This window comes from Terrapene carolina, unplaced genomic scaffold (assembly GCF_002925995.2).
Source record: "Terrapene carolina triunguis isolate 2854851 unplaced genomic scaffold, T_m_triunguis-2.0 Scaffold130, whole genome shotgun sequence".
NCBI lineage: Eukaryota > Metazoa > Chordata > Testudines > Emydidae > Terrapene > Terrapene triunguis.
Window position 1 is genome coordinate 153778 of NW_020664481.1, and position 26149 is coordinate 179926.

General features: G+C 47.0%; 1 protein-coding gene across 1 annotated transcript; it reads right to left on the reverse strand.

Moving 5' to 3' along the window:
- Positions 1-31: 31 nt before the first annotated feature.
- ZNFX1 (zinc finger NFX1-type containing 1) lies at positions 32-25207 on the reverse strand. The gene is made up of 13 exons (XM_029911801.1): positions 25107-25207; positions 22016-23848; positions 20493-20624; positions 20084-20232; positions 19647-19790; positions 17935-18052; positions 16210-16460; positions 15923-16062; positions 15446-15600; positions 11053-11198; positions 10578-10688; positions 7736-7831; positions 32-2865 (listed from the first exon to the last, which is right to left on the reverse strand). Exons 1-13 carry the CDS (start codon positions 25165-25167, stop codon positions 433-435), a joined length of 5769 nt encoding a protein of 1922 aa, XP_029767661.1. The 5' UTR covers positions 25168-25207; the 3' UTR covers positions 32-432.
- Between the last annotated feature and the right edge of the window lie 942 nt (positions 25208-26149).

The window sequence follows — 26149 nt, forward strand, 5'->3', positions numbered from 1 at the left end:
AGAACCCAATAAAATAAATATATCATTTAAATGACTATGAATAAAATTTATTGGGCTATAAAAGATTTCAGGTTAAACAATCAGTGCAATGAGCAATAGCCAGAGCTACTGCAGGGGCTGATGCCACCACAGACTGGTGCCCGCCAGCCTTGGAATTGCAGGAGGCCCCATGCAGGCTTCAGGCTAAACCAGGCGAATTTTTTTCTGTTTCTATTTCATTGAGTTGCTTGATTCCACAGATAAAGTGCCAATAGGAAATGGGACTAGTTCTAGCAACAAACACTAGCAAGTGTTAATCACAAGAAACCCAATTTGCCAAGCAGAGCCAGTGAGCACCAGCTAGCTATTCCACACGCTATGCAGCTTGGCAGTAGGGAAGAAAGGGCATTCATGGGGTTAAAAAGGTCTTCTACTGAGGAAGATGGGGCTCTTCTATATCAGCCTGCGAAGGTCCTCAAAGTTCAGCATGTTATTTGCAGTTTCTGACCAAGCCGCATGAGTTGCCCCATCCATTTCAGGGGCCAGACGGTTGCTGTGCTCTAGAGAATGGTCTGCACCCCCAATAACTGCCTTACACTCTGGGCACTTGCTCCTCTCCATTGCCCCACCACAGTCACCAATCACATAAATGTGGCCATTTGGGCACTTGAACCAGTGACCTTGTGGATAGCCAAAGGCACTAACAATCTGCACTCGCTCCTCCTCAGTGATTCCCAACCCAGACTCTGGCAGAGCTGTCTTTAGTTCTTCCATTTTCATCTTCACCACCTTTTCATCCTCTTGGGTGAACTTCTTCGTTCCCTCTAGGATCTGCCGCAGAGTGGCAATTTCTCTCGAGATAGAAGTATTCATCTTTGCAGTTGCTGTTTTGCATCTGGCCAGGAGACTCACCAGGTATGTAAGCCTCTGAATCTCACTCTGGAGGTCGGAGAGCTCCTGACCAGTGAAGCTTAGCCGGGGCTTGTCCAACCACTCCTGAATTTCAGCCAGTCGCCTCCTCAGTCCTTCCTTCTCGCTCACATCAAGCTTGTTCAGGGAGCTCATCAGCTCACCCAGGCGCCCATAGAAGCCAATCAGGTTCTCAAGAAGTCCAATACTCTTTGTGGAGAGATCAGGATGTGTCAGCTTCTCTTCCAGCATGAGATATTTAATGGACAGATTTCTTCGCAGAACAGCCTTCCCTTCCAGCACACCCTGCAGTCTATGCCTGCTAGTTTCAATTTCACTTACTGGACCTTGGATTCTCTCTTTCACGCTCTCTATCTCCTCCAGCCGCCTTTTCACAATGGTGCCATACCTCAAGTTCTTCCTGATGGCTGTCTGGCAGCTGGGGCAGACCTTCAGCTTGATGACAATTTCATCTTCATCCATGTAATGGTCGAGGCCTTGGGCCTCAAAGATGTGGCCACAATCCTCCAGTTCCACAAAGCGAGCATCTGGCTCATCCTCAAAGCCAAAAAAGATCTGGGTAATTTCATCCTGGTGACACACACGGCATTTTTTTGGGCAAGGTTCCCCACACAACCCAATGCAAGTATGACCACAGCGCAGTAGCTTAGTGCATGGTACATCGCAACGGGGCCTGTTGCATGGTTCAGAGCAAAGCTTGGTACACTGGTAGTGCTGACACCGCCACTCACATGGCTCCATGCATGGGATACACATCTCTCCGCATTTCTTTTTGCACCGACTGTGGATGCAGTGGTTCTGACAGGCTTGCTGGCATGGAGGGCATTCCCTGGTGCAAGGCTGCTGACATTTGTGGGAGCAGATCAGGAAGCGCTTACAAGGGCTCTTGCAGTGCTCATGAAATCGCCCTTCAAAGCAGGTATGGCAGGAACCTGGGCATGCATGGCCACAATCCAGTGGGATAGGGCATTTGGTTTTGCATTTCACAGGCATCCCATGTTTCATCTCCACTGTGATCCAGCACTTCACCTGCTGGTTGTGGCCACATTTCAGTGTGACCATAACCATCTCAAGACACTGAACACTGCATTCCTGCCCACAGGACATGCTACATCTGTGCCCACATTTCAGATATTTCTGACAAGGCTCTTGACAGCAAAACTCGCTCTCGGGAATGGAGCAAGGGACCATCTGCTGGTGGCCACACTTTGGGATGGTTTTCAGCACTTTCACCATGCATGGTCCACAGTGCTCAAAGCACAGTTGGGGGCAACGATGGCCATCTTTGCAGAGCACCTTTTGACAGGGCTTCATACACTGAAACTCCTTGTGCTCTAAGTCATAGGGGTGACATGCTCGAGTGCAGACGTGTCCACAATTCAGCCTGAATTCACAGGGGCGACTACAGCCCCCTTCAGGAACTCTGCAGAAATCTGCTCCCTTGGATACCAGAGTCCTAGTGTCAGGATGGTTCTGACAGCAGAGCATCAGTGAGCGACCAATATGACCCTTCTCCCGCAGGGTGTGAATGATCTTGCTCCAGAGAGGCACCTTGCCAAGCATTCCCATATTCCCAATACAGTAAAGCCCTTTCTTAGCTCTGGATAATGCTACGCAGATCCGGTTAGAAATCTGCAGGAACCCAGCTCTCTCTTCCTTATTACTCCGCACAAGTGATAGCAAGATAATGTCATTCTCCTCACCCTGATACTTATCCACCACATGAACCTTCACACCTGTGAAGATCTTGGCAGGCATGAGTTTGCGCAAACAGAAGAGCTGCCCAGTGTAGGTGGTGAGGATGGTGATCTGGGAGGGCAAGTAGTCCTGGCACAAGAAGTATTTGCACAGCTCCACCACAAACTGGGCCTCATGTGGATTCTGATGGCTTTTCCCTTCCTGGATCTCCTGTTCGGGGAAGTCATGCTCCACAAAGAAAAGATTAGATAAGATCCCCTGAAAAGAAAAGAGGGGAAAACATTACCATGGAAAAACCATTCTAATCTTCCAACACTGAAACTTGCTCTTTCATGCCTATGGTGACCCACTTAGCAGTTCCTCTGTAGATGACTTGGATTCAGGGTGCGGGACCCTGGTCATTGCACACTTAAGGCAAAAACCCCTCAGTCAGACCCCTCATAACATACCTAAGTAAGGGAGAGTTTGGGAGCTTGTTGGCCAAACAGTGTCCTACTGGTACATCACTGACTATTCCAGGAATCCAGCAGCATGTAGAGGATTTGATTCCTTTTCTTAATTAAAGTCCAACAACTACAATTTATTCTTTAGGTTACAAAAAGGAGTTTGTGCTAGTGGCATGTTCGCAGGCTATAAATGAGAAATCATGGCTCATTCACACTACTCAGTGTGAATACTCATGTATTTAGGATAGGTAGGAGAAATGGTTATTTTATCACCCATGCACAGTGTTTCTTTACTTGATACCTACTAGCCAGGGTGAAAAACACTTTCAGTATCCCATCCCCATAGGACCCTTATACACTTTTCTCAAAAATGTACATGCAATACTTGTAGTCCACATAATACAACTTTATATGTATGAGTTTGAGAGAGTTTGTTATTGGACTCTGAATAAGCGTATGTACTTCATTCTCCCATCACACTAAAGAATCTAAAATAGCCAGTCTCTGGTCTTTCATGACAATCTTTTTCTTTCTCAATTCCTCTTGCTTTCCCAATCCCATAATTCACACCATTCCTTTTATTTTTCAGTGTTTTTTTTTTTTTAATCTTACTTTCCTCCCAACCCCCATTCTCTTTGACACAGCCACCACAGTGCTTGGCCCCTCCAACACACACCCTACCCACTGCAGAGAAGAAAGCAATGGTTTCTCCTCTCTTCCATAGTAAGGGCTAGTAGTGTCAGGGTCCCTGTTGATCCCTGGCTCCCTCCTCCAGTGAGGTGGAGAATGCAGCCCATGCACCTCTCCAAAGTTTCCATTCACCCTAGGTGAACATGCAAGTAGAATATTCATTCCCTGACACTGACAAAAGAGGAATTGCCTATTGGTTGAGTTGCTCCTGTCTCCCTAAGGGACAATCAGGCCATTTCAGCCAGAGACAAGTTTCTTCAGGAAAGATGGATATTCATGCATGTGGGCACAATTCTCTGGCTCTTTGAGTGCTTGTAGTTACAGTAACGGCTGCTTAATAAACTGCACTGGTTGAACATGTTGGTATGGATGGGTACAGCTTGCTCAGGAAGGATAGACGGGAAAAAGGGAGGAGGTGTTGCCTTGTATATTAAAAATGTACACATTTGGACTGAGGTGGAGATGGACATAGGAGACGGAAGTGTTGAGAGTCTCTGGGTTAGGCTAAAAGGGGTAAAAAACAAGGGTGATGTCATGCTAGGGGTCTACTACAGGCCACCTAACCAGGTGGATGAGGCTTTTTTAAACAACTAACAAAATCATCCAAAGCCCAAGATCTGGTGGTGACGGGGGACTTCAACTATCCAGATATATGTTGGGAAAATAACACAGCGGGGCACAGACTATCCAATAAGTTCTTGGACTGCATTGCGGACAACTTTTTATTTCAGAAGGTTGAAAAAGCTACTGGGGGGAAGCTGTTCTAGATTTGATTTTAACAAATAGGGAGGAACTCGTTGAGAATTTGAAAGTGGAAGGTAGCTTGGGTGAGAGTGATCATGAAATCATAGTATCAGAGGGGTAGCCGTGTTTGTTGCTTTTTACAGATCCAGACTGAGTCCCCTGTGGCACCTTTAAAACTAACAGATGTATTGGAGCATAAGCTTTAGTGGGTGAATGCATCCGACGAAGTGGGCATTCACCCACGAAAGCATATGCTCCGATACATCTGTTAGTCTTAAAGGTGCCACAGGACACACTGTTGCTTTTTACATGAAATCATAGAGTTTACAATTCTAAGGAAGGGTAGAAGGGAGTACAGCAAAATAGAGACAATGGATTTCAGGACGGTGGATTTTGGTAAGCTCAGAGAGCGTATAGGTAAGGTCCCATGGGAATCAAGACTGAGGGGAAAAACAACTGAGGAGAGTTGGCAGTTTTTCAAAGGGACACTATTAAGGGCCCAAAAGCAAGCTATTCCGCTGGGTAGGAAAGATAGAAAATGTGGCAAAAGACCATCTTGGCTTAACCACGAGATCTTGCATAATCCAAAAAATAAAAAGTCATATAAAAAATGGAAACTAGGACAAATTACAAAGGATGAATATAGGCAAACAGCACAGGAATGCAGGGGCAAGATTAGAAAGGCAAAGGCACAAAATGAGCTCATACTAGCTACGGGAATAAAGGGAAACAAGAAGACTTTTTATCAATACATTAGAAGCAAGAGGAAGACCAAAGACAGGGTAGGCCCACTGCTCAGTGAGGAGGGAGAAACAGTAACAGGAAACTTGGAAATGGCAGAGATGCTTAATGACTTCTTTGTTTCGGTCTTCACCGAGAAGTCTGAAGGAATGCCTAACATAGTGAATGCTAATGGGAAGGGAGTAGGTTTAGAAGAGAAAATAAAAAAAGAACAAGTTAAAAATCTCTTAGAAAAGTTAGATGCCTGCAAGTCACCAGGACCTGATGAAATGCATCCTAGAATACTCAAGGAGCTAACAGAGGAGGTATCTGAGCCTCTAGCTATTATCTTTGGAAAATCATGGGAGACAGGAGAGATTCCAGAAGACTGGAAAAGGGCAAACAGTGCCCATCTACAAAAAGGGAAATAAAAACAACCCAGGAAACTACAGACCAGTTAGTTTAACTTCCGTGCCTGGGAAGATAATGGAGCAAGTAATTAAGGAAATCATCTGCAAACACTTGGAAGGTGGTAAGGTGATAGGGAATAGCCAGCATAGATTTGTAAAGAACAAATCATGTCAAACTAATCTGATAGCTTTCTTTGATAGGATAACGAGTCTTGTGGATAAGGGAGAAGCGGTGGATGTGTTATACCTAGACTTTAGTAAGGAATTTGATACGGTCTCGCACGATATTCTTATCGACAAACTAGGCAAATACAACTTAGATGGGGCTACTATAAGGTGGGTGCATAACTGGCTGGATAACCATACTCGGAGTAGTTATTAATGGTTCCCAATCCTGCTGGAAAGGTATAACGAGTGGGGTTCCACAGGAGTCTGTTTTGGGACCGGCTCTGTTCAATATCTTCATCAACGACTTAGATATTGGCATAGAATGTACGCTTATTAAGTTTGCAGATGATACCAAACTGGGAGGGATTGCAACTGCTTTGGCGGATAGGGTCATAATTCAAAATGATCTGGACAAATTGGAGAAACGGTCAGAGGTAAACAGGATGAAGTTTAATATAGACAAATGCAAAGTGCTCCACTTAGGAAGGAACAATCAGTTTCACACATACAGAATGGGAAGAGACTGTCTAGGAAGGAGTATGGCAGAAAGAGATCTAAGGGTTATAGTGGACCACAAGCTAAATATGAGTCAACAGTTTTGCTGTTGCAAAAAAAGCAAACGTGATTCTGGGATGCATTAACAGGTGTGTTGTGAGCAAGACATGAGAAGTCATTCTTGTGCTCTACTCTGTGCTGGTTAGGCCTCAGCTGGAGTATTGTGTCCAGTTCTGGGCACTGCATTTCAAGAAAGATGTGGAGAAATTGGAGCGGGTCCAAAGAAGAGCAACAAGAATGATTAAAGGTCTTGAGAACATGACCTATGAAGGAAGGCTGAAAGAATTGGGTTTGTTTAGTTTGGAAAAGAGAAGACAGAGGAGACATGATAGCAGTTTTCAGGTATCTAAAAGGGTGTCATAAGGAGGCGGGAGAAAACTTGTTCACCTTAGCCTCTAAGAATAGAGCAAGAAGCAATGGACTTAAACTGCAGCAAGGAAGGTTTAGGTTGGACATTAGAAAAAAGTTCTTAACTGTCAGGGTGGTTAAACATTGGAATAAACTGCCTAGGGAGGTTGTGGAATCTCCATCTCTGGAGATATTTAAGAGTAGGTTAGATAAATGTCTATCAGGGATGGTCTAGACAGTATTTGGTCCTGCCACGAGGGCAGGGGACTGGACTCGATGACCTCTCGAAGTCCCTTCCAGTCCTAGAGTCTATGAATCTATGAAACATGTTTTTCCCATTACAGCAAAACCAGGATTCCGTATTAGTGTCCACAGATTAATAGAATTTAAGGCTAGAAGGAACCCTAGTCTGACCTCCTGCATAACACAGGCCAGAGAATTTTACCCAGTTAACTTTTGTATTGACCCCACTAATGTGTTTGACTAAATCATCTTCCAGAAAGGCATCCAGTCTTGAAGACATCATGAGATGAAGAATCCACCATTTCCCTTGGGAGTTTGTTCCAGTGGTTGATCACCCTTCACTGTTAACAATTTGCGCCTTATTTCTAATTGGAATTTGTTTACCTTCAGCTTCCAGCCATTGGTTTTTGTTGTGCATTTCTCTGCTAGATTAAAGAGCCCTTTAGAACCCAGTATTTTCTCTCCATGCAAGTACTTAGCTCTTTGGGCAGAGACAATCTTTTTGTTCTGTTTGTACATACAGTGTCTAGCACAATGGGGCCCCAAGTCCTTGACTAGGGCTGTAGGCACTATGGTAATATAAATAACATACATCCATCTTTTTTATAAGATAACTACTCCTACATCACCTGATTTCTTTATTTAACATTACCCATTTTTATCAGCTAAACTTGATCAAAGAGACAGAAATACTTGAATACAAACCCATAGAAGTGACTGGTTTGGATGATATAAGGAGAGGGTCATTTTACCCAGTAAGGGGGGGTTCAGAGAGAAATTTCTTGGTGCCTTCTGCAAACTCACCTTGATGTTTTCATACTTGAGAACAGAGGGATGGTTCTCCAGCTCCTGGTATATGTGGGGAGTGAGGAGCTGGGCAATCTCAGGGCGCATGCGGTGCTGGAACACAGAAACAAAAGTTACAGGAGAGCTAGAGTTAGCAGTAGCCAACATAAATGGGCAAATTTCTCACATGATGAAATGAACTGAACCATCCCTCCTTTTCTGCTTCATCAGGGAGACCATGACCAAATACAAGACAATGGTGCCGCAGAAATGGGAACGAACCCTCCCTCTATCACCAGCTCCAATCCAACCAGATGAAAGTGACCAAATATATCTTCATGAAGATATGGGACTGTAAGTAAGTTTGTTGCTTTTAGTGCAGTTCCCAGTGGAGAGGTTGTCCAGCATCAAATCAGCATGACATCACTGTGACATAATGTACCCCATGTAACCCCCTGAACCCACATATTCACTATTGTTATATGATTATGTTTTGTACAAAGTATGCTTTGTGAGATACCATTTGAAAAGTCACAATCTGTTAAACATTGTTACAATGTATCTTCATTGTATATGAAATTATGAGATGTTGCTATATGTTTTGTGAGTCTGCTTCTCACACCAGCTTCCGGTGGGGGGGGGGGGGGGGGAAGGATAGCTCAGTGGTTTGAGCATTGGGCCTGCTAATCCCAGGGTTATGAGTTCAATCCTTGAGGGGGCCACTTAGGGATCTGGAGCAAAATCAGTACTTGGTCCTGCTAGTGAAGGCAGGGGGCTGGACTCGACCTTTCAAGGTCCCTTCCAGTTCTAGGAGATAGGGTATCTCCATACCTTTATTTAATTTATTTATTTATTTATGCAACAGGGAGAGAGCCCAAGAGCAGAAGGGCTGTACCAGAAGATGTAGTGCCTGTGTCTTGAACGGACACAGAAGCTGGTCTGCATGGATCTGACAGATCCCAGCGCTCTTCTCAGGGATTAAACAAAACCTGTTTTTTTGTTTCGTTTTTTCAGATTGCTATGGGAGCAGGAATATGACACTGAGACTCCAAGATTCCAACCAGGTAAATTTCTACTGTGATACTACACCCCATATTTGTCATAGTAATATTATTATGATACGATTATGGCATAATTATGATGCATTTTGTAAAAGATGGGTCATGTAAGGTGTTACTGGAAAATTTATGATTTGCTGTATATGATTATTCTATTTATATGCATGTATCATTTTTGTATCTAAAGTTATTAATATTGACTATGTATCTGTATTTCATATGTAGTTACACCTGGGTGACACCCACTAGGCAAAATGCTTCCAGTCTAAACAGCTGGTTGTGAAGGGCCTATTCAGGGTAATGGGCCATTAGGAAAAACAATAGGCTTTAGGGAGCTTATCCCCCACCTGGTGAGCCTTCCTAAGAATGCTCCAGACTGCCCGTAAGTAATGGCTGCTATGATTCTGCAAGGGCATGTGACCAGAGCACATGACTCTGGACTCAATTTTGCGTACCTGTATTTTTCTACAAACTGGGCTGGGAACTGTTTTTAGAACAATGGATTCCCGCCACATGCTAAAGCTATATAAAGCAGGGAGTGACATCTGTTGTTCTTCATTCCCCCACAATAACTCAACACCTAAGAGAAGCTCTGAAAGAAAAGGACTTTGAATGGAGGTGGGGATCCCAAGCTGCAAAGCAAGTGCAGCTTGTGCCTTGAGAATCTGCAAGCCTGCTTTTATCAGTAGGTCCCTACCAAATTCACAGTCCATTTTGGTCAATTTCACGGTCATAGATTTTAAAAATTGTAAGTTTCATTATTTCAGATATTTATATCTGTATTTCACGGTATTGTAACTGTAGGGGTCCTGACCCAACTCTGAAGGCAGCAGCACAGAAGTAAGGGTGGCCTGGTGTAGTATTGCAACCCTTACTTCTCCACTGCTGCTGGTGGAGCACTGCCTTCAGAGCTGGGCACCTGGCCAACAGCCACGGCTCTTTGGCCACCCAGCTCTGAAGACAGCACAGAAGTAAGGGTGGTAATACTGCAACCCCCCCCGCTGCCCCCCCCCCCCCCCCCCCCCCCCCCCCAACAGTAATCTTGTGACTTCCCCCCACAACTGTCTTTTGGGTTGGGACCCCCAGTTTGAGAAACACTGGTCTCCCCTGTGAAATCTGGTCTTTTGTGTATTTTTACCCTATACTATACAGATTTCACGGGGGAGACTAGATTTCACAGTCCATGATGCATTTTTCACAGCCATGAATTTGGTAGAACCCTAATCATTAGTCAGGGTGAGAAACTGCTAATTCATATCCAATCTTTCTCGTATGTTAGGTTTAGTTTGTGGTTGTTTATTTGCTAGGTAATCTGCTTTGATCTGTTTGCTATCACTTATAATCACTTAAAATCTATCTTTTAGTAGTTAATAAACTGGTTTCATGTTTTAACCTAAACCGGTGTGCCTTTAAATGGAGTGTCTGTGGGAAAATCTCAGTTTGGTTACCACAAGTGTGCATATTCCTCTCACCATTGAGGGGGAGCAGGCATAATGAACTAACACTGTACAGATCCCTGTGTGGTGCAAAACGGTATAATTTTGGGTTTATACTTTAGAGGGGGGAACTGGGAAATTGGCCAGTGTCTGCTGTTTGCACTCAGGTAACCCAGTTTGGATGAGTGGCGCCACCTGCTGTCATGTTGGGTGATAACAGGGCCTGGGTGAGGCTGGCTGTGTCCCCAACCCAGCTGCGTCTTAGAGGGGCACAGTGGTTCCCACAGTTCCCAGACTGCACCCCAGGGGTGACAACAATCATGGAAAATGAATACAGTAAGCAGAAATTCTAGAGCTGTTCCTCACCTGATAATTCAAGCGGACAAAGGGGAAGCCGACTTTCACCAGCCGCTCAAAGAGAGACATCTCCAGATTGAAGTTCTTGGCCAGGTCATACACATTAGCACTAGGCCGCAACTGAAAATGAAAGTGTTAGAATCCAGCTATTATGAGTTCTCTCCCCCCATCAACAACGCTTTCCTCTCTCCACCACTGGAAGGGCACAGAGAGTTTTTGAAACAACGCCAAGTATTAGGGCCAGCTCAGCTACAATGAATCAGGCTTAGAAGTGAGGTTAAGTTACTGCCAGAGCTGTACAAGAGTTTTGTCCCCAGAAGCACATTGGAGGCTGCGGGGAGGCAGGGCCAGTGACTGCCACTGTGAATATAGCTGTATGGCGGGGGGGAAAGATGATAAACCTGTGGGAACCTCCTGCTTGGCATTTTGCTGTGCCCAATCTCTGTCTCTGTACAGTGGAGGAGGCCCCACACGGACACGTTACCTGCTGGTGGTCTCCAATGAGGATGAGGTGCTGACAGGCTTTGCTCAGAGTGGTGATGGTGTGAGCCTCCAGCACCTCTGCTGCTTCTTCCACTATGACAATTCGAGGCTCCACTTTCTGCAGGATCTGACGGTATTTAGCAGCACCTGGTGGGAAAGAGAGGCACCCTCAACAGAGCACAACTCCCCCTACAGGCAGCAAGCTAGTGCCCAGGAACTCCAAGTCAGATATTTTAAGGGAGGGAGAGAACCTCTCCAGGTCTCAGTTCCCAGGAAGACACAAAGGGTTCTCTGCCATGCATCGCACATTCCAAGACTCATCCCCAAAGAGGCTTTGTAGCTGCATCTTGGTCCATGCCCAGGAGGGTTCCTAGGGGTGCAGGAAGTAGGTGGTGTGACCCAAAGACCTCTTGATGCTAACTGGCAGAGAGATGCATAAGAGTTACAGGAGTCGGGGTCTGGCTTCTACACACTAGTTCACCAAAGAGTGTCATGTGAGGTCTCTACTGCCAGCCTGTATTGCACTGGTTGTCAAAATCTTTGCTAAATGGATCTGCAGATAATATGTAAAGAGGTGTGTGTGTGTGTGTGTGTGTGTGTGTGTGTGTGTGTGTGTGTGTGTGTGTGTGTGTGTGTGTGTGTGTGTGTGTGTGTGTGTGCGCACACATTGAAAATTATGGTTTTAAAGCAGTGACATGCCTTAAGGCAGGTTCTACCAGACAGGAAGTAGGAGACACTTCTCTCCCCAGCTGGCCATTGTATACTGGTAGTGGTGGATTAACGCATGGGCCCCAGCCAATTTGGGGGCCCCCTGAAAAATCTCAAGATGCCAGGGCAGGATGATTTAGCTGCTGCGCCCTCTGCTCTGCTGGCTGTGCTTGGGGCAAGGATTCTTGGATGAGCCAGTGTCGGGGGGAATGGGGGTCAGCCAGTGAGTGCAGCTGGAGGGAGCAGCAGCAGCAGCCGTCACCTCTTCCTTGTTGTTTTCTTTGCTGCTGCCCATGGCTTCTTGCCGCTGCTGGTGACAGGCTCCCCCAGTATCCTCCCACACCTGTTCGGGCAGCTAGGGATAGGTGGTGAAGGAAGATAGGGAACACCACCTCCTGCTTTGTCTCCTCCAGCCCCAAGCTGAGCAGAAATGGCCACTCCCAGCTGAAATCCTACTGCCCCGAGCCCAAGCTGAGCTGCAAGGACATGTTACTGATGGGCTGCAGGCTGCAGCCCATCAGTAACTGAAAGAACATAGATGGTAAGATGGGCGTGTGAGGGGGGCCCTGGGATGGGGAGCTCCCCATGGCTAGGGGAGCCAGAAAAATCCCCACTACCTCAACCCATAGCAACAGCTCCCAGGGAAATGCAACAAGGAGCCAAAACGGGGGATGGAACACTCTCTGCTGTCCTGGTCAAGAGAGGAAACCCCAAACCCTCCCTCCTGTGGGAGCCCCCATCGCCTCTTCCTTGCTTCTCATTGTTCGATCACTTCTCTCCCCCAGACATGACCTAGTCTCGCCTCTCCTCTTCCAGTTTTTTTTCCTGTCTCTTTTGGTGATTGCAAAGTATATGGTGAGACAGGCTTTATTTTGGGGGGTTTTTTATGCCTCCATCCATAGTGTCGAGGCCTTTGGATGCCACTATCGCTGCATCTCACAATGCAGCATTATTTACCCCATCCTAATATGTCACGATGTAGCCCCATTTACCCCCCCTCCCGAATCCCTAAGACCTTTGTTGAGTCCACCTCCCCATGCACATGGTTCACAGCCTTGGGATCTTAGTGTGGATTCTTGCATGCCCATTGTGATATCGGCTGAGCAGGGGGTAAATAATGCCATATGTGGTCTTCCATAGTACAGTTCTCCCACCTTAGCATTGGATTTACCCCAGACTGCATGTTTAAGATCTTTCTATGTATATTCCACACACACACACACACCCCCCCCGCACCCAGCATGGACTGATGTGGCACTGTTTACACTGGGCCACAGCTTCCAGACCCAACTCACTCAACTAGGAATTTCACAAATGAATTGTGGCCCATGCAAATTTACTTAACAAAGATGGTCAGTGGAATCAACTGTTATGGGCTAATGGTCATCTTTGCTATGTAAATGCCAAAGCCTGCAGGGGGGGGATAAAACAAAAGGAAAAACCCAGATAGTTATAGAAGTAGGAGACATTCAGTTTCAGTGACTTTTTTCCGTCCATTACACTGATGAGGCACCATTGGTTGGAAGAAAAAAAAAAAACAAACACAAAAAAAACCAGTTATTCACCTCTCCTAACTGTTCTTCGAGATGTGTTGCTCACGTCCATTCCAATTAGGTGTGTGTGCACTGCGTGCACAGTCGTCTGAAAGTTTTTCCCCTAGCAGCACCCGTCGGGTCAGCTGTGGAGCCCCCTGGAGTGGCGCCTTCATAGCGCTCAATATATGACCCTGCCAACCCAGTGCCTCCTCAGTTCCTTCTTGCTGGCTACTCTGACAGAGGGGAAGGCGGTTGGGTTTGGAATTGATATGAGCAACACATCTCGAAAAACAACAGTTACAAGTAGTGAGTAACCGTTTTTTCTTTGAGTGATTGCTCATATCGATTCCAATTAGGTGACTCCCAAGCCTTACCCCCAAGCCTTACCTAGGCAGTGGGGTCGGAGTTAAGAGAACACGGATTGCACTACCGCTCTGCCGAAAGCTGCGTCGTCTCTGGCGTGCCAGATGATGGCGTAGTGAGAGGTGAAAGTATGCATCAAGGACCAAGTTGCTGCCCTGCAGATTTCTTGGATCAGGACCTGGGCCAAGAACACCGCTGACTAGGCCTGGACCCTCGTGGAGTGCGCAGTAAGGGCCAGGGCTGGTATGTTGGCCAGCTCGTAGCATGTGCGAATGCACGACATGATCCAGGAGGATATTCTCTGAGATGAGCCCAGGAGTCCTTTCCTCCAGTCTGCCACTGCTATGAATAGCTGGTTTGACCCCTCTCCCCAAAAAAGGTGGACCAATATTCCACAAAACCAAATTTATCTACATTCCACCACTTACCTAGCTAGCAGTTCACTTCCAGCATCTTCGGTCTTCCTTCACTCATGGAACAGGAAGGATCACTTGGACATTTTTCTCCTTCAACACCCTTCTGAGTTCCCTGAAGTCATTCATAATCTGCGAGATATCCTACAATGCAGTGTCATTAGCACTGACATGCACCATCACCAGTGGATTCATCCCCATCGACTTTAAAAGCCTATCTAATCTAAAGTGATGTCTTGTGTCTTGGCTCCAGGAAAACAGCACACCATCCTGTTGTCATCTATCCCTTGCAGAACATTCTACCCTTTCTTCTTAGGATAGAATCCCCAGCAAGTCTTGTCTATCTTCCTTGGACAGTTGAACATCTTTGTCAGCATGCTAGATTTTTCTTGCAAGTTGGGCTGAGCAGCTATCCACAGGTATATCCCATACACATCTCTGTTGAATTTGATCAGGTGGCGCTTCAGAGATATTTTCAGCAGTTTCCACACAGAGTACCTGGTATAATTTGGAAACCTCTAGCTTTGTGGCATTCGTCCTGGTCATCATCATTCTGATGGTCATAGTCTGCCTCATCATCTTGCATTCAGTGGTTATGAATTGCCAAGCCTCCTCCGATTCCTTGGGGGACAGTTCCTTTCTTCACTAAATCTGCAACTGTGATGGAACTTCTCAGTCTCTCTGATGCTGTGTAACATCTGCATTTGCCCTTCCAATCCAAGAGTCTATTCTTCCAACACAGCCACCAACTTCCATGTCATACACAAAGTCCCTTCTGACTTCAGGCAGGAAAGAAAACATGGCATATCTGGTGCAGGTCACAGCTGTTCCATTGAAGGCCATCACGTAATCGAGAGTTGGACTTTCCTTTTATGTACAGTCCCTCACACTCCCTTGCCAAACTCCCTCTGAAATTCTCCTGTTAGCTGCCTGTTTGTAGCTCAAATTTGTCAAGCAACTGACTTTTTATCCTGCTTAGCTCCACCACCTACCAGCAAGAAGCAACTAGTCACTCAGTCTTCAAACAGGGAGGAGGGCTAATCAAAGGACCAAAGGTCAAAGCTACATGGCCTTTACCTAGACACCAACAAACAGATCAGTCTGAGCTGCTAATTCAGGGGCCCATGGCCCAGCTACACAAACTATACTCAGAGAAAAAAAACGAACAGATGAGCTCAATACACCACTCACCAAGGCCCCCTACCCCCAAGCATAGAGTCTGCTGCTTCAATCTCCAAAACTCTCCTGTTAGCTGCCCCTGTTCGTGACTCTACACACACACCACCTACTGATTCTGGAGATGGAGTCCACTGGGAGCTGTGTCCCTCCACTGACCTGGGATTCAGTGCTGGTTTATTCCCTAAATGCCACTCACCTGTAGTCGTCATCCCTACAACCAGGGCCTCCTTAAGAATGCAGAGATCCTCCTGCAGCCTCAGTTCTGCCAACCTCTCTGCTGCCACCTGGTACTGCTGCTCATGCTGCAGGATCTTTCGTCGAATCTCCCCCTGGTACATCTGTAGCCAGCGCCTGGAGAAGGGCATGATCACCAAATGAGAGGAAGGATGGTCCAGTGCTTAGGACGCTAACCTAGGACTCATGAGACCTAGTTTCCAGACTGTGATCTTGGGCAAGCCATTTAGAATTAGTGCTTTACTCCCCATCTGAAAATGGGGATAACAGCCCTGTCCTCCGTCACAGGGTGTGAAAGGATAAATCCATCAGAATTGGTGAGGTGCTCAGCTATTACCATAGTGGAGGCCAGATGAGTACTTTACATAGATAGGGGAGCATGCAAACTGGGGGCAATCTCTGGGCATTGCCTGCCCAACACACCCAAGAGCATTGTTACCTGTACAGCCTCCAGCGGGAGCTGAGGTCCAGCTGCCACAAGTCCTGGACAGCCCTGGCCTCTGCCTCAGTCATTGCATTCAGTTTACGGAGCTCAGCCCTCATCTTCTGCTTCATTTTCCTCCTCTGAGCTGGTTGCATCTGCAGGAAGAACTCCCATCAAGCATTTACACTTACAGTTCTCTGCACCAGCAGTCCCCCATCACTCCCTCCCTATCCAGACAAAGCAAAAGAGCAACAGCAAGAGAACAAAAAACCAAGCTTCCCAGTCCCAGTGAATGTGTTTACCTCCCACTCCACAGCTTCCTGCTGTGGCTGGGCTGCCCCTTGACCCTGCTTTTCCAGCTTCATGGCCAGCAGCATATTTGCCAGTTCCATGACAGCACCATTCTCATCTTCCCTCCTCTGCTGAGGCCTGGCTGCCTCCTCTTCCTCAATCACTCGGTCTGCCTGAATCAGGTCGGCCTCCTCTGGGATCTCCAGCAGCTGTTCCCCCTCCTCTTCCCCCTCCTGCTCCTCCTCTCCATCCTGCTGGCCACCTATAAGAGAGTAAATCAGCCATACATGGAGGCATCAGTGAGGGCAATGCAGCTAAAGGGAGGATAGAGGGACACTGCAGTAGGATGAGAATGCAGCAATGGAGAGGGGCATGCTGGGATTTTAATTATGCATGGTACTTTTCAAACACTATCATCTCCCCTTGCTTCCCCTTCAATATCATGCACTTTTCAATATCTGCTGGACCACAGCTCCCCCTCACCAGGCACCTCCTGGCTTATGCATTCGCCCCCCTACCACAGGCTTCATGCATGGTGTGACAGGTTGGGTCACAGAGACCCCCTTGGGACTGTCACCTGGTGTGCCGAGACTACCTCTAAGCCCATTTTCCCTGCCAGCTTGGAACTCCAGAACCCTGTCTTGTCGAGCCAGACATGCCAGTCTGCTCCAACACAGACCCAGGGTCTGAACCACGCACTCCAAAGCTGCAGACTTAACTGAAAACAGCTTAAAAAGTATTCCTGTCTCTAGCACCAGACACCCAGCTCCCAATGGGATCCAAATCCCAAATAAATCTGTTTTACTCTGTATAAAGCTTACACAGGGTAAACTCAAATTGTCCGCCCTCTAAAACACTGATAGAGAGATATGCACAGCTGTTTGCTCCCCCAGATACTAATTACTTACTTTGGGTTCAATAATAAAAATGATTTTATTAAGTATAAAAAGTAGGATTTAAGTGGTTCCAAGTAATAACAGACAGGACAAAGTCAGTTACCAAGCAAAATAAAACAAAAACACACGAGTCTAAGCCTAACACATTAAGAAACTGAATACAGATAAATCTCACCCTCAGTTGTTCCAATAAGCTTCTTTCACAGACTAGACTCCTTTCTAGTCTGGGCCCAATCCTTTCCCCCGGTACAGTCCTTGTTCCAACTCAGGTGGTAGCCCGGGGAATTTTCATGACTGCAGCCCCCTTTGTTCTGTTCCACCCCCTTATACAGCTTTGGCACAAGGCAGGAATCTTGTGTCTCTCTGGGTCCCCACCCCTCCTTCTAAATGGAAAAGCACCAGGTTTAAGATGGATTCCAGTACCAGGTGACATGGTCACATGTCCTGTGAGACCCCCAAGCCTTCATTCTTCCTGGCCTGACTCACAGGAAGACTTGCAAGTAAACAGAGCCATTTACAACCAATTGTCCTAGTTGATGGGAGCTATCAAGATTCCAAACCACCGTTAATGGCCCACACTTCACATAATTACAATAGGACCTCAGAGTTATATTTCATATTTCTAGTTTCAGATAGAAGAATGAAACATTTATACAAATAGGATGACCTCACTCAGTAGATTATAAGCTTTGTAATGATACCTTACTAGAGACCTTTTGCATGAAGCATATTCCAGTTACATTATATTCACACTCATTTTCATAAAATCATATAGAGTGCAACGTCACACATGGATATACACTTGTCTTCATACACCTGCAGGAGGTGTGAGCCTCTTACCTGCATTCTCAGCCGCTGGGTTCTCTGCACCATTCTGGGTGAAGGCAGTAACACCAAGGCCCAACCACTCCAGAATCATAGAGTTCCTTGAACCTTTGTAGCAAAACCACTCATCATCCTAGTGCAATGAGAAATAAATCAGTAACGCCTGTGCAGCTCAGAGCAGCAGTTTGAAGCCAAACTATCATACACTCCTCTTCAATATACACACACAGAGGCAGCTTAACTAGGGCCAGACCCAAATCTGTCAGCTCAGCAAGACTCCTGCTTGCTGCCTCAGTGCAGCAGATGGGAAAGTCTGTGGCAGCTTCAGGTACCTTCAGAAATCAGGATTTTTACTGAATTTAATAGAGAACAATTTCCCTTGGTTATTGGTGTTTTTTATATTCATAATAAAGGGAATATCAGCTTGAAATCTAGGCAGTTTCAAAGAGTGAGCTGAAAACAGTTTCTGGTCCTACATCAGCCCTATATCTCCCCCACTTCTTTACCCTAAGATCACTGCCAATTTTTATGGGTTAGCAGTTATATTCTACTTAAATAACTCCTCTCTTCCCCCTGGCTTTATGAGACCCACAGAGAAAACAGACTCCATGGGGAAAATGTGACGCTGACTCCATACAGAGTGCTGCCTGCTGCACAGAGGAAAACCAAAGAGAAAGGTTTTTCCCTTTAAATTCTGATCCTGCAAGGAGCTCTGCAACAGGGGCTCTGCCCACATCCAGCTGCTTGCAGGTCCAGGGCCTTAGAGAACACAGTGCTCTAGTCACAGGCATAAGCAAAGCATTTTCAGACAAATGGGATTTAAGTTCAAAGGGTCACTTGGAATTCACTTTGCCCCAAACCAGTCTGTTTACTGGAGACTTCTGCACTGACAAAGAGAAAACACATTGTAGCATCATGAGGGCAGTTGAAGGATTTGGCAGCAGCTAGGGGAACAGCTGAGGATTTTGGTACCTAGGAAGGCAGGAGAGGCACTGAGGTTTTGGCAACAGGGAGAGGGACAAATCTCCTCTTTCCCTAACCCTTGTGAGCATGCTCAGAGAAACTTCCAGTTCACTTCCCCACTGAGTCTTGATATTAACCAGCTATCCCATTGTCCCTACCCTGTTTCCTTCACTGCATCCATTGGAGAGCAGCAGACACATTCAGCTCTTGTGCTTACATGCTCAGCAGAGAAACAGTTAATTCTGACTGTTAAATTGCCATCATTCGGTTTCACAGTTAGCATTCTACTGAGATGAATGGGACAGTTCAGATCTCTCAGAGCTATTGTTCTGGGCTGTCAAATTGGGAAGGCTTCTCTGCAGCCTCAGGGTAAGGGTAAAGAATACAATTTTTCAGCAGACAATTCTGCAGCCATGGAATACACAGGGCATAAGTAAGGTTAAGATTTTTAGTAAAAGTCACAGGCAATAAACAAATCACGGATGCCCGAGCCCTGCCACCTGGGGCTGAAGTCACAGAGGTCACCTAAAATCACCCAATCTGTGACCAAATTGTAGCCGTATTGATAAGCTCCCAAAATATTCACTGTGGCCTTCTTGCCTTGAACTCCTCAGTCAGTGAAACTAGCACTTCACTGCAAGCAGTGAGGCCTGCTGGGACTTTCCTAGCAGCTAACATTGAATCTCTGTACCTAAGGATTATGTGCAGAAGAGGTACAGTCAGGCATTAGGGCTACTGGCCTGGAATGACAGGATTCCTCTTACCAGACCATTCATCAGGCTGTCCCAGTGTTGTGTGGTGATGTATCTTTCCAAGTGGCGTTCATGCAGCACTCCATGTGCTGTACACTCTAAGTGCCGTGCTCCTTCACGCAGCTCCTGCTCTGACTGTTTCATCTGGGTGATTATCTATGCAAAAGGAAAGAAGAGCGAGGTTTTCAGGAGTTGTTATGCTCTGGAAATCCAGGCTCTGAGAAGAAACATCTAGAACAGCATAAGGAAAAGTCAGGGCTAAAGAGCGAATGAGAATGGGAGACCCAGCAGATGGGCTTCAGCATGAGAGAGGGATTAAAGAAGGAGATGGGGAGAAGTAGGCCTGGATAGGTAACAACTGTACAGGTGGATTAGCTACTGCATCTGTTCCCTGATGTGTAGGCAGCCTTCCCACCCACCCCCAAGATTTTCCAGAATCCCACACATACATTCATGTATGCCCTGCGGAGGTGCGTGGGCAGGCTACGGCGAAATTCACACTTCTTCCGCAGCTCTCGCAGGGTAAACTGCTTCAGGATCTCGCTGCTGCTTCTCCCTCCAACTCGCACAATCCCACTCTTCTGAGATGTGTAGATTCCTGAGCATGAAAAACATTAGCATGAAAGAGCCACTCTCTGTTCTCTCTGGGAATGGGGAAAGCAGGGAGAATCACATCAGGGCCACATGCCTCCACTCACCTCAGGGAGCCCCTCCTGTGGAGATTGGGGGGGGCAGTGGGGACCAGAGTGAATAGCAAACCCATGAATGCGAACATCAGATTCAAAGGAGGGCAGTTCCAGCACAAAGCACAGCTGTTTGAACTTAAACCTCCACCCCACACCATGCAGACCCTCTTACCTTCCAGGAACTGATCCAATGCATGGTTGGTGTAACAGACAACAAGGATGGGAAACTTCTGGAGAGTGCTTTGCCACACCTGCTCGTTGGTCAGGAAAGCCTGAACAATCTTCAAACCCACATAGGTCTTCCCTGCAAGAGAAGCCCAGAATCAGAGATCAGAAATCCAGGCCAGATGTGTGGTCTTGGAATCAGAGGTTTCATCAGATCAGGGTACAGGGTCAGAAGCTGAGTGTTTTATTCCCAGCTCTGGCAAGGGACTGCCTGTGTCACTATGGGCAGGTCAATTAATCTCTCTAGGCCTCAGTTACCCACCAGTAAAATGGCAGTATGGTCCAGTATATAGGGCACTGGGCTGGGAGACAGGTGACCTGGGCTCTATTTCCAGCTCCCCTTCTTATCGGTCATGTGACCTTTAGCAAGTCGCTTCTCCGCCTAGGCTTTGTCAGTCTTATCTATATAGACTAAGATATTTGAGGCATGTACTGCCTTTGGGTGTATACAAAGTGCCTAGCACAATGCAGCCCTGATCTGAGATGGGGTCTCTAGGTGTCAAAGAGAAATAATAAAATAATGCAAGGCATTAAGGACACTATAACAGGTACCATATAAGAACTTAGACAAGATTCTGCTCTCCTCCACGCCTGCCATAATAGAGAAGTCTATAGTTCCAAGTCCCATATCCCTACACCAGCTACAATGGAAGGGTCTGTAGTCATCATTGCAATGCAAGGTCATCAGAGGATTAGGAGCTGACCGCTTGTAACATTTTGCAATGCTGTGGATGGGTGTGACAGATGCAGAGCAAGATTACACCAATTCCACACATGCAGACACCATGATATCTTATCAGCCACATACATGGTATCAGTGGGAGCTAAAAGCCTTCTGCCCCAAAGACACAGGCCCAGATCTCTCACAGTGTCATTGTATCCACACCAGAAACCCACATACATGGTCATATTTAGCTTTGGGACAAATCTTGATATTTGATGTTTTAGTAAATTAAAAAAAGGGGATGAGGTCACTGTCACACAACCTAGACTGCAGTGGATTACACGAGCACCAGCTGGGCATCAGTAATTGAGCTCCAAGCACACAAAACCCATTGAGACCAATGCCTGTTCACTAGTGCAGCTGACAGGGGCTGCTCCAACCTTGCACGGCTTATGCAGAGCAGAAAGACACTAAGCTCTGAGCCTGCCCACACACAGCATGGTCCAGGAGGCAGAGATTCAGGGCCAGCTTCTCCTTTCTAAACAGGCCAAGCACCTGTCCTCCTATGAAAAGGCTCTCTATTCATTGCATGGACCTGTTAGGACTTCCTCATTCTCTGTATACAAAGCCCAGGAACAGCATCTGAGTCCAGCCTGTGCGTGAAGTTGGTCGTCAAAGGATGTTATTTTTCTTTAGAATTTTCCTCTACTTTTAGTGCTTTTCCGACTGGGCTGGTTCAAGGGATGTTTAGCGGAATTTATTAACTGGTGCCCAACAATGCAGTTCTAAGCAACAGCGTATCTCACCAGTCCCAGGAGGCCCCTGGATAATGGCCAGCTCCTTGGTGAGTGCCAACTGCAGGGCTTGCATCTGGGACTCATCTAACTTCAAGGCTTCCATTGAAGGCCACTGGTTGAGGTCTAGAACATTCACCCTCGGTCTTCTCAAGTCATCGGGGCTCACCAGGAAACCCTCCTTTCCAACTGGAGAAGGCTCCTCTATCAGGGGCGCAAGGTTGTAGATGCTGCCCATTGCCAGGTATGCTGGCTCCTTCACCAACACATCACACTCCACAATGTATTTCTGAAATGGAACGTCTTCTTCCTGGATCTCCTGCAGCCCTTCCAGCACATGTCGGTAGGCTTCAAAGTAAGCAGTTGTCTCCACCATGAGAAAGGAGTCAGAGGGCTGGACCTCTGCCAGCAGCGCCTGGCTGTGCTCATTAAAGCACAGCTGCACAATGCCCTGGGACAGGTCTGCATTGTCACGGTTGGACACGGTGGCAAAAAGGAACGTTTCAAAGTTGTCTTTAGACATACAAACCAGAGACCCATACAGCAAACGCTTGGAATTCTGCCATCGCACAAACTTTAGGGGCTTTGTGTCAAACTGGACCTTGTAGACGATGCCAGATGAGGAGCAGAGGGGGGTGATGATCCGGGTGTCAAAGTAGATTCTGATGTCATCAAACTTCCTTTTCCTCAAACCTTTGTCCTCAAAGCTCTGCAAAAGCTCCAAGATGCCTTCCCTTAATGGCCTGACAAAGTCCTCTCTTAGGAGCCGGAAATGCGTGTCCAGGTAAACACTGGTGCTATCATACCTCCCAGAAACAATATTGGGACGAAGAAAGGGCTTTTTATCCCGATGCACCTCGTCGTATGTGGGGTAGATGGTCATTGTGCGGTAGGTTTCTTCCTGACCATCAGCCTGAGGTTGCACTAGGGTGTAGTTGTCAGCTCTCAGGGTGCCCTCACGCCTCTTCTCCTGCAGATGCTGAATAAGGGTCAGGACTTTTTCCAGGTTCTTCTCAATCTGTTCTGTAATGTCCACACCAGATGCTCTCAAGGCATTTATAGATGCTGGCAGGACAGACATCAACATGGAGATTTTCTGCACAGAACTGGCTGGGAAAATGCTCACTAGATCCTGAAGGAGGGAGATGATGTTGCTTATATGCTCAGGGAACTGATGTCGTACAGCAGGAATGGCCTCAGTCATCATGTCTGCAACATACTGTGGCAGGCAGATCTTGAGGAAGTTTGATTCCTTTACCATGCCTAGGAGCTGCTGGACACTTTGGCGGTCCATTCTGGAGCTGCATGCCCTCCTAAGAACCTGGCAGATGAGCTGGAGGAAGCTGGGTTTCATGGATGTTTGAGACAAAAGCTCCTTGAGCCCTGAACTGGAGGCAAGTGTGATGACTACTTCAGAGGGGTCTTTCTGAAGGAGACTTTCCAGGAATTTGTAGCCAATCCTCCTGACTTGCTGAGGCTGTTCATTGGGCTCCTGGCACTGGGCACCGCCTGGAACAGGATTCTGATGGAAACGAGGATTTTCACAAGGGTGGATTCTTCTGCACCTGCCACCATCTTGGTTCTCATTTCTTCTTCTTCTGGCCTCATTTTCCTGCTCATTCCACTGTCCTCTGGGTCCATCATTGGCTTGTCCACCCTGGTTTCTCCTTCCCTGATTGGGATACCGTCCTGCACCATGGTATCTTCCTTCCCTCTGCCCAGGAGGAAGAGGGTTATCGTTAACCCTGGGGTTTCCTCCAGGTTGGGCTGCTCCTCTCCGAGGATAGCCTGGTGCATTAATTGCTCGGTTTCTGCCTCTTTGTGGCAAGCCAGCATCTTGACACTCTACAGGACCCAAAGAGAAAAGATATTTAGAGAGAATGCCTCCTTAGAGAGGCTGCTTCCTGACACGATGTTCCCTGGGATAATCCCCACTCCCCATGACACCACACTTGCCAGCAGCAGCACGTTTCAGACATTTCATATCACACTGTAGAACTAATATTTTATTTACATCAGTATGTTTTCTGCTGCATAATGAGTAAGGATACAATTCAGTCATGGATTCTGTGACTTCCACGGTAGCAGGGCTGGAGCAGCTGTCAGCCCCGGAGTTGCCAGAGCAGCAGTGCCAGGGCTGAAGCAGTGGGGGGTGGGGACTGGGCCAGCCCCTACCACTGGAGCAGCTACTGCAGCCAGCCCCAGGGCTGGCCACCCAAGCAGCTGGCCAGCCAGCCCTCAGGGCCACTGGAGCATCAGTGGCCACCAGCCCTGAGGCAGGAGACATGACCCCAATGGTCCCCTTCATCCCTGCAGGCCTCCCACTAAGTCCCCGTCTGTCCCCCCGCTCCGGTATTTTCAGTAAAAATTATGGAGAGATCATGAGCTTACGTGAATTTTTGTTTATTGCCCACAACCTATCCCTGACTTTTACTAAAAATACCCATGACAGAATCTTAACCTTAGCAATAAGCAGGCACTGAGGAAAATGCCCAGCCTAGAGTTTAGGATTGTGGTTAAACTATCAAACTATCAACCAGAAAGTAAAATGACTCCCTTTCCATGTGCTGAAAAGCTGAACAGCATTGAGCCCAAGATGAGGTCCTCTTTACAGATTGGGTTTTGCCAGCAGTTAATGACTCGTTTAATAGCCCATGAGAAAGTAGCAGTTGGTTCAGAACTTTAGTTTTACAGTAGAGTTAAAACTCAGAGCAGCAGGACAGAGTCTGCCCCCTATTCAGGGGAGAGAATTTGTCAATGGGCGGACAAATTAGGCACCAGATACTATGGTAATGATAGCCAAATAACAGACAGGTTCCAAGGCATAGGACTCATCCCTATCTGCCTCTATTTGGCATTAGTCAAATTAAACCAATACAACCTACTGAAACAAAAATCTAACAAGGTGCTTTTGTAAAATATGTACCAATCAATCCCTACTCTGAGACAACAGTGATAAGTGTGGTAGAAGATCTTAGATTAAAACAGAATGGTGGTGTGTCCGGTGCTGGGAATGGGTGACGGGGAGAGAAGTGGGTTTCAATTTATTTAAATTTCAATCTCAGTTTTTCCTCTAGCCCCATTCATTAAACAGGCCACTCACCTCTCCAGTTAACATTGTGCTGCCTTGGGTAGGGTTCCTGTCCAGGTCTCCTGCCATCCATTCCTGAGAGTCACTCAAGTCCTCTTCTGCCTGGTTCTTTGTGCTGCTGCAGGCAGAGAGACAAAGCCAAACAATAATCTTTAAAAGAGGACCAGGCCAACACTGTCCAGCATCCACAAAACCAGGAGCACTCTGGGCACCTCTGTGGGGGACAGTATTAACTCCACAAGGTATGTTACCACAGGGAGTACCAATTACACCTGCTGTTGCCAATTCAAGGGTAGTTATACCATCTTAGCTCATAAATTAAAGTTTTGCATATTAGGGATACTTCACCATCTGCATCTCTTCCCCTAAACATGAATCTGTCACCGTCCCAAATCCAGTTTCCTTCCACTGAGCATTGGAACACCCCAGTCTGATGGCCTCATGCTCCCTATGCTCCCATGAGGACACCTCTGAGCCAAGTCCTCCCTGTCCCACCCTGCTCTCTCAGCGCAACCTGCCTACACCATGGTGGTCCCTGTCCTAAGAGGTGGGAGACATAAGTCCTAATCAGGCCAGCCCAGCACGTGCAAACCTTAAAGAAGTGCCCCCATGGGACTACCCCCCTTTCCCGTAACTGCCTCTCATTCCCATCACCAGGGTATCCAAATGTCCCAGGAATCACAAACCCTGTTTTCCGAGGCTTGGTCTAGAAGACAAATACCAAGTCCTTACCCACCACCCTGCTGCTGCTGATCGGTTTCTGTATTACCGAAAAACAGCTTACCAGTTTGTCACTTCTCTATAGTCAGTTTCAGTTTCTGGTTCCCCACTAGCCCAGCCCAGGGGGGTGGCCCAGGAGCTCCTGTAGCTCTAGGGCGTTTCCAGGGCACCCAGCACCAACACAAACCCACTGCACCAATTTTTGCTCAAAATTCACGAATGTGAAGTTCTGCAGTATTATTTCCCAGCTTCTTATAGCCTGCCCTCCAGCCCCGCCCCTCCCCCCAGCCTCCCCCTTTCCGGCCCTCCGCTCCAGTCTCCCCAGACCTCCCCTC

What these genes read in the sequence shown, in the direction of transcription:
- ZNFX1 (XM_029911801.1), bottom strand. Translation starts at nt 25,167, where the DNA reads ATGGATGGCAGGAGACCTGGACAGGAACCCTACCCAAGGCAGCACAAT. An exon ending in AGGAAGCTGTGGAGTGGGAG is followed by an intron (nt 16,063 to 16,209) that starts GTAAACACATTC and finishes TTCTTCCTGCAG; the next exon opens with ATGCAACCAGCTCAGAGGAG. An exon ending in TGTAGGGATGACGACTACAG is followed by an intron (nt 11,199 to 15,445) that starts GTGAGTGGCATT and finishes CTTTCCCACCAG; the next exon opens with GTGCTGCTAAATACCGTCAG.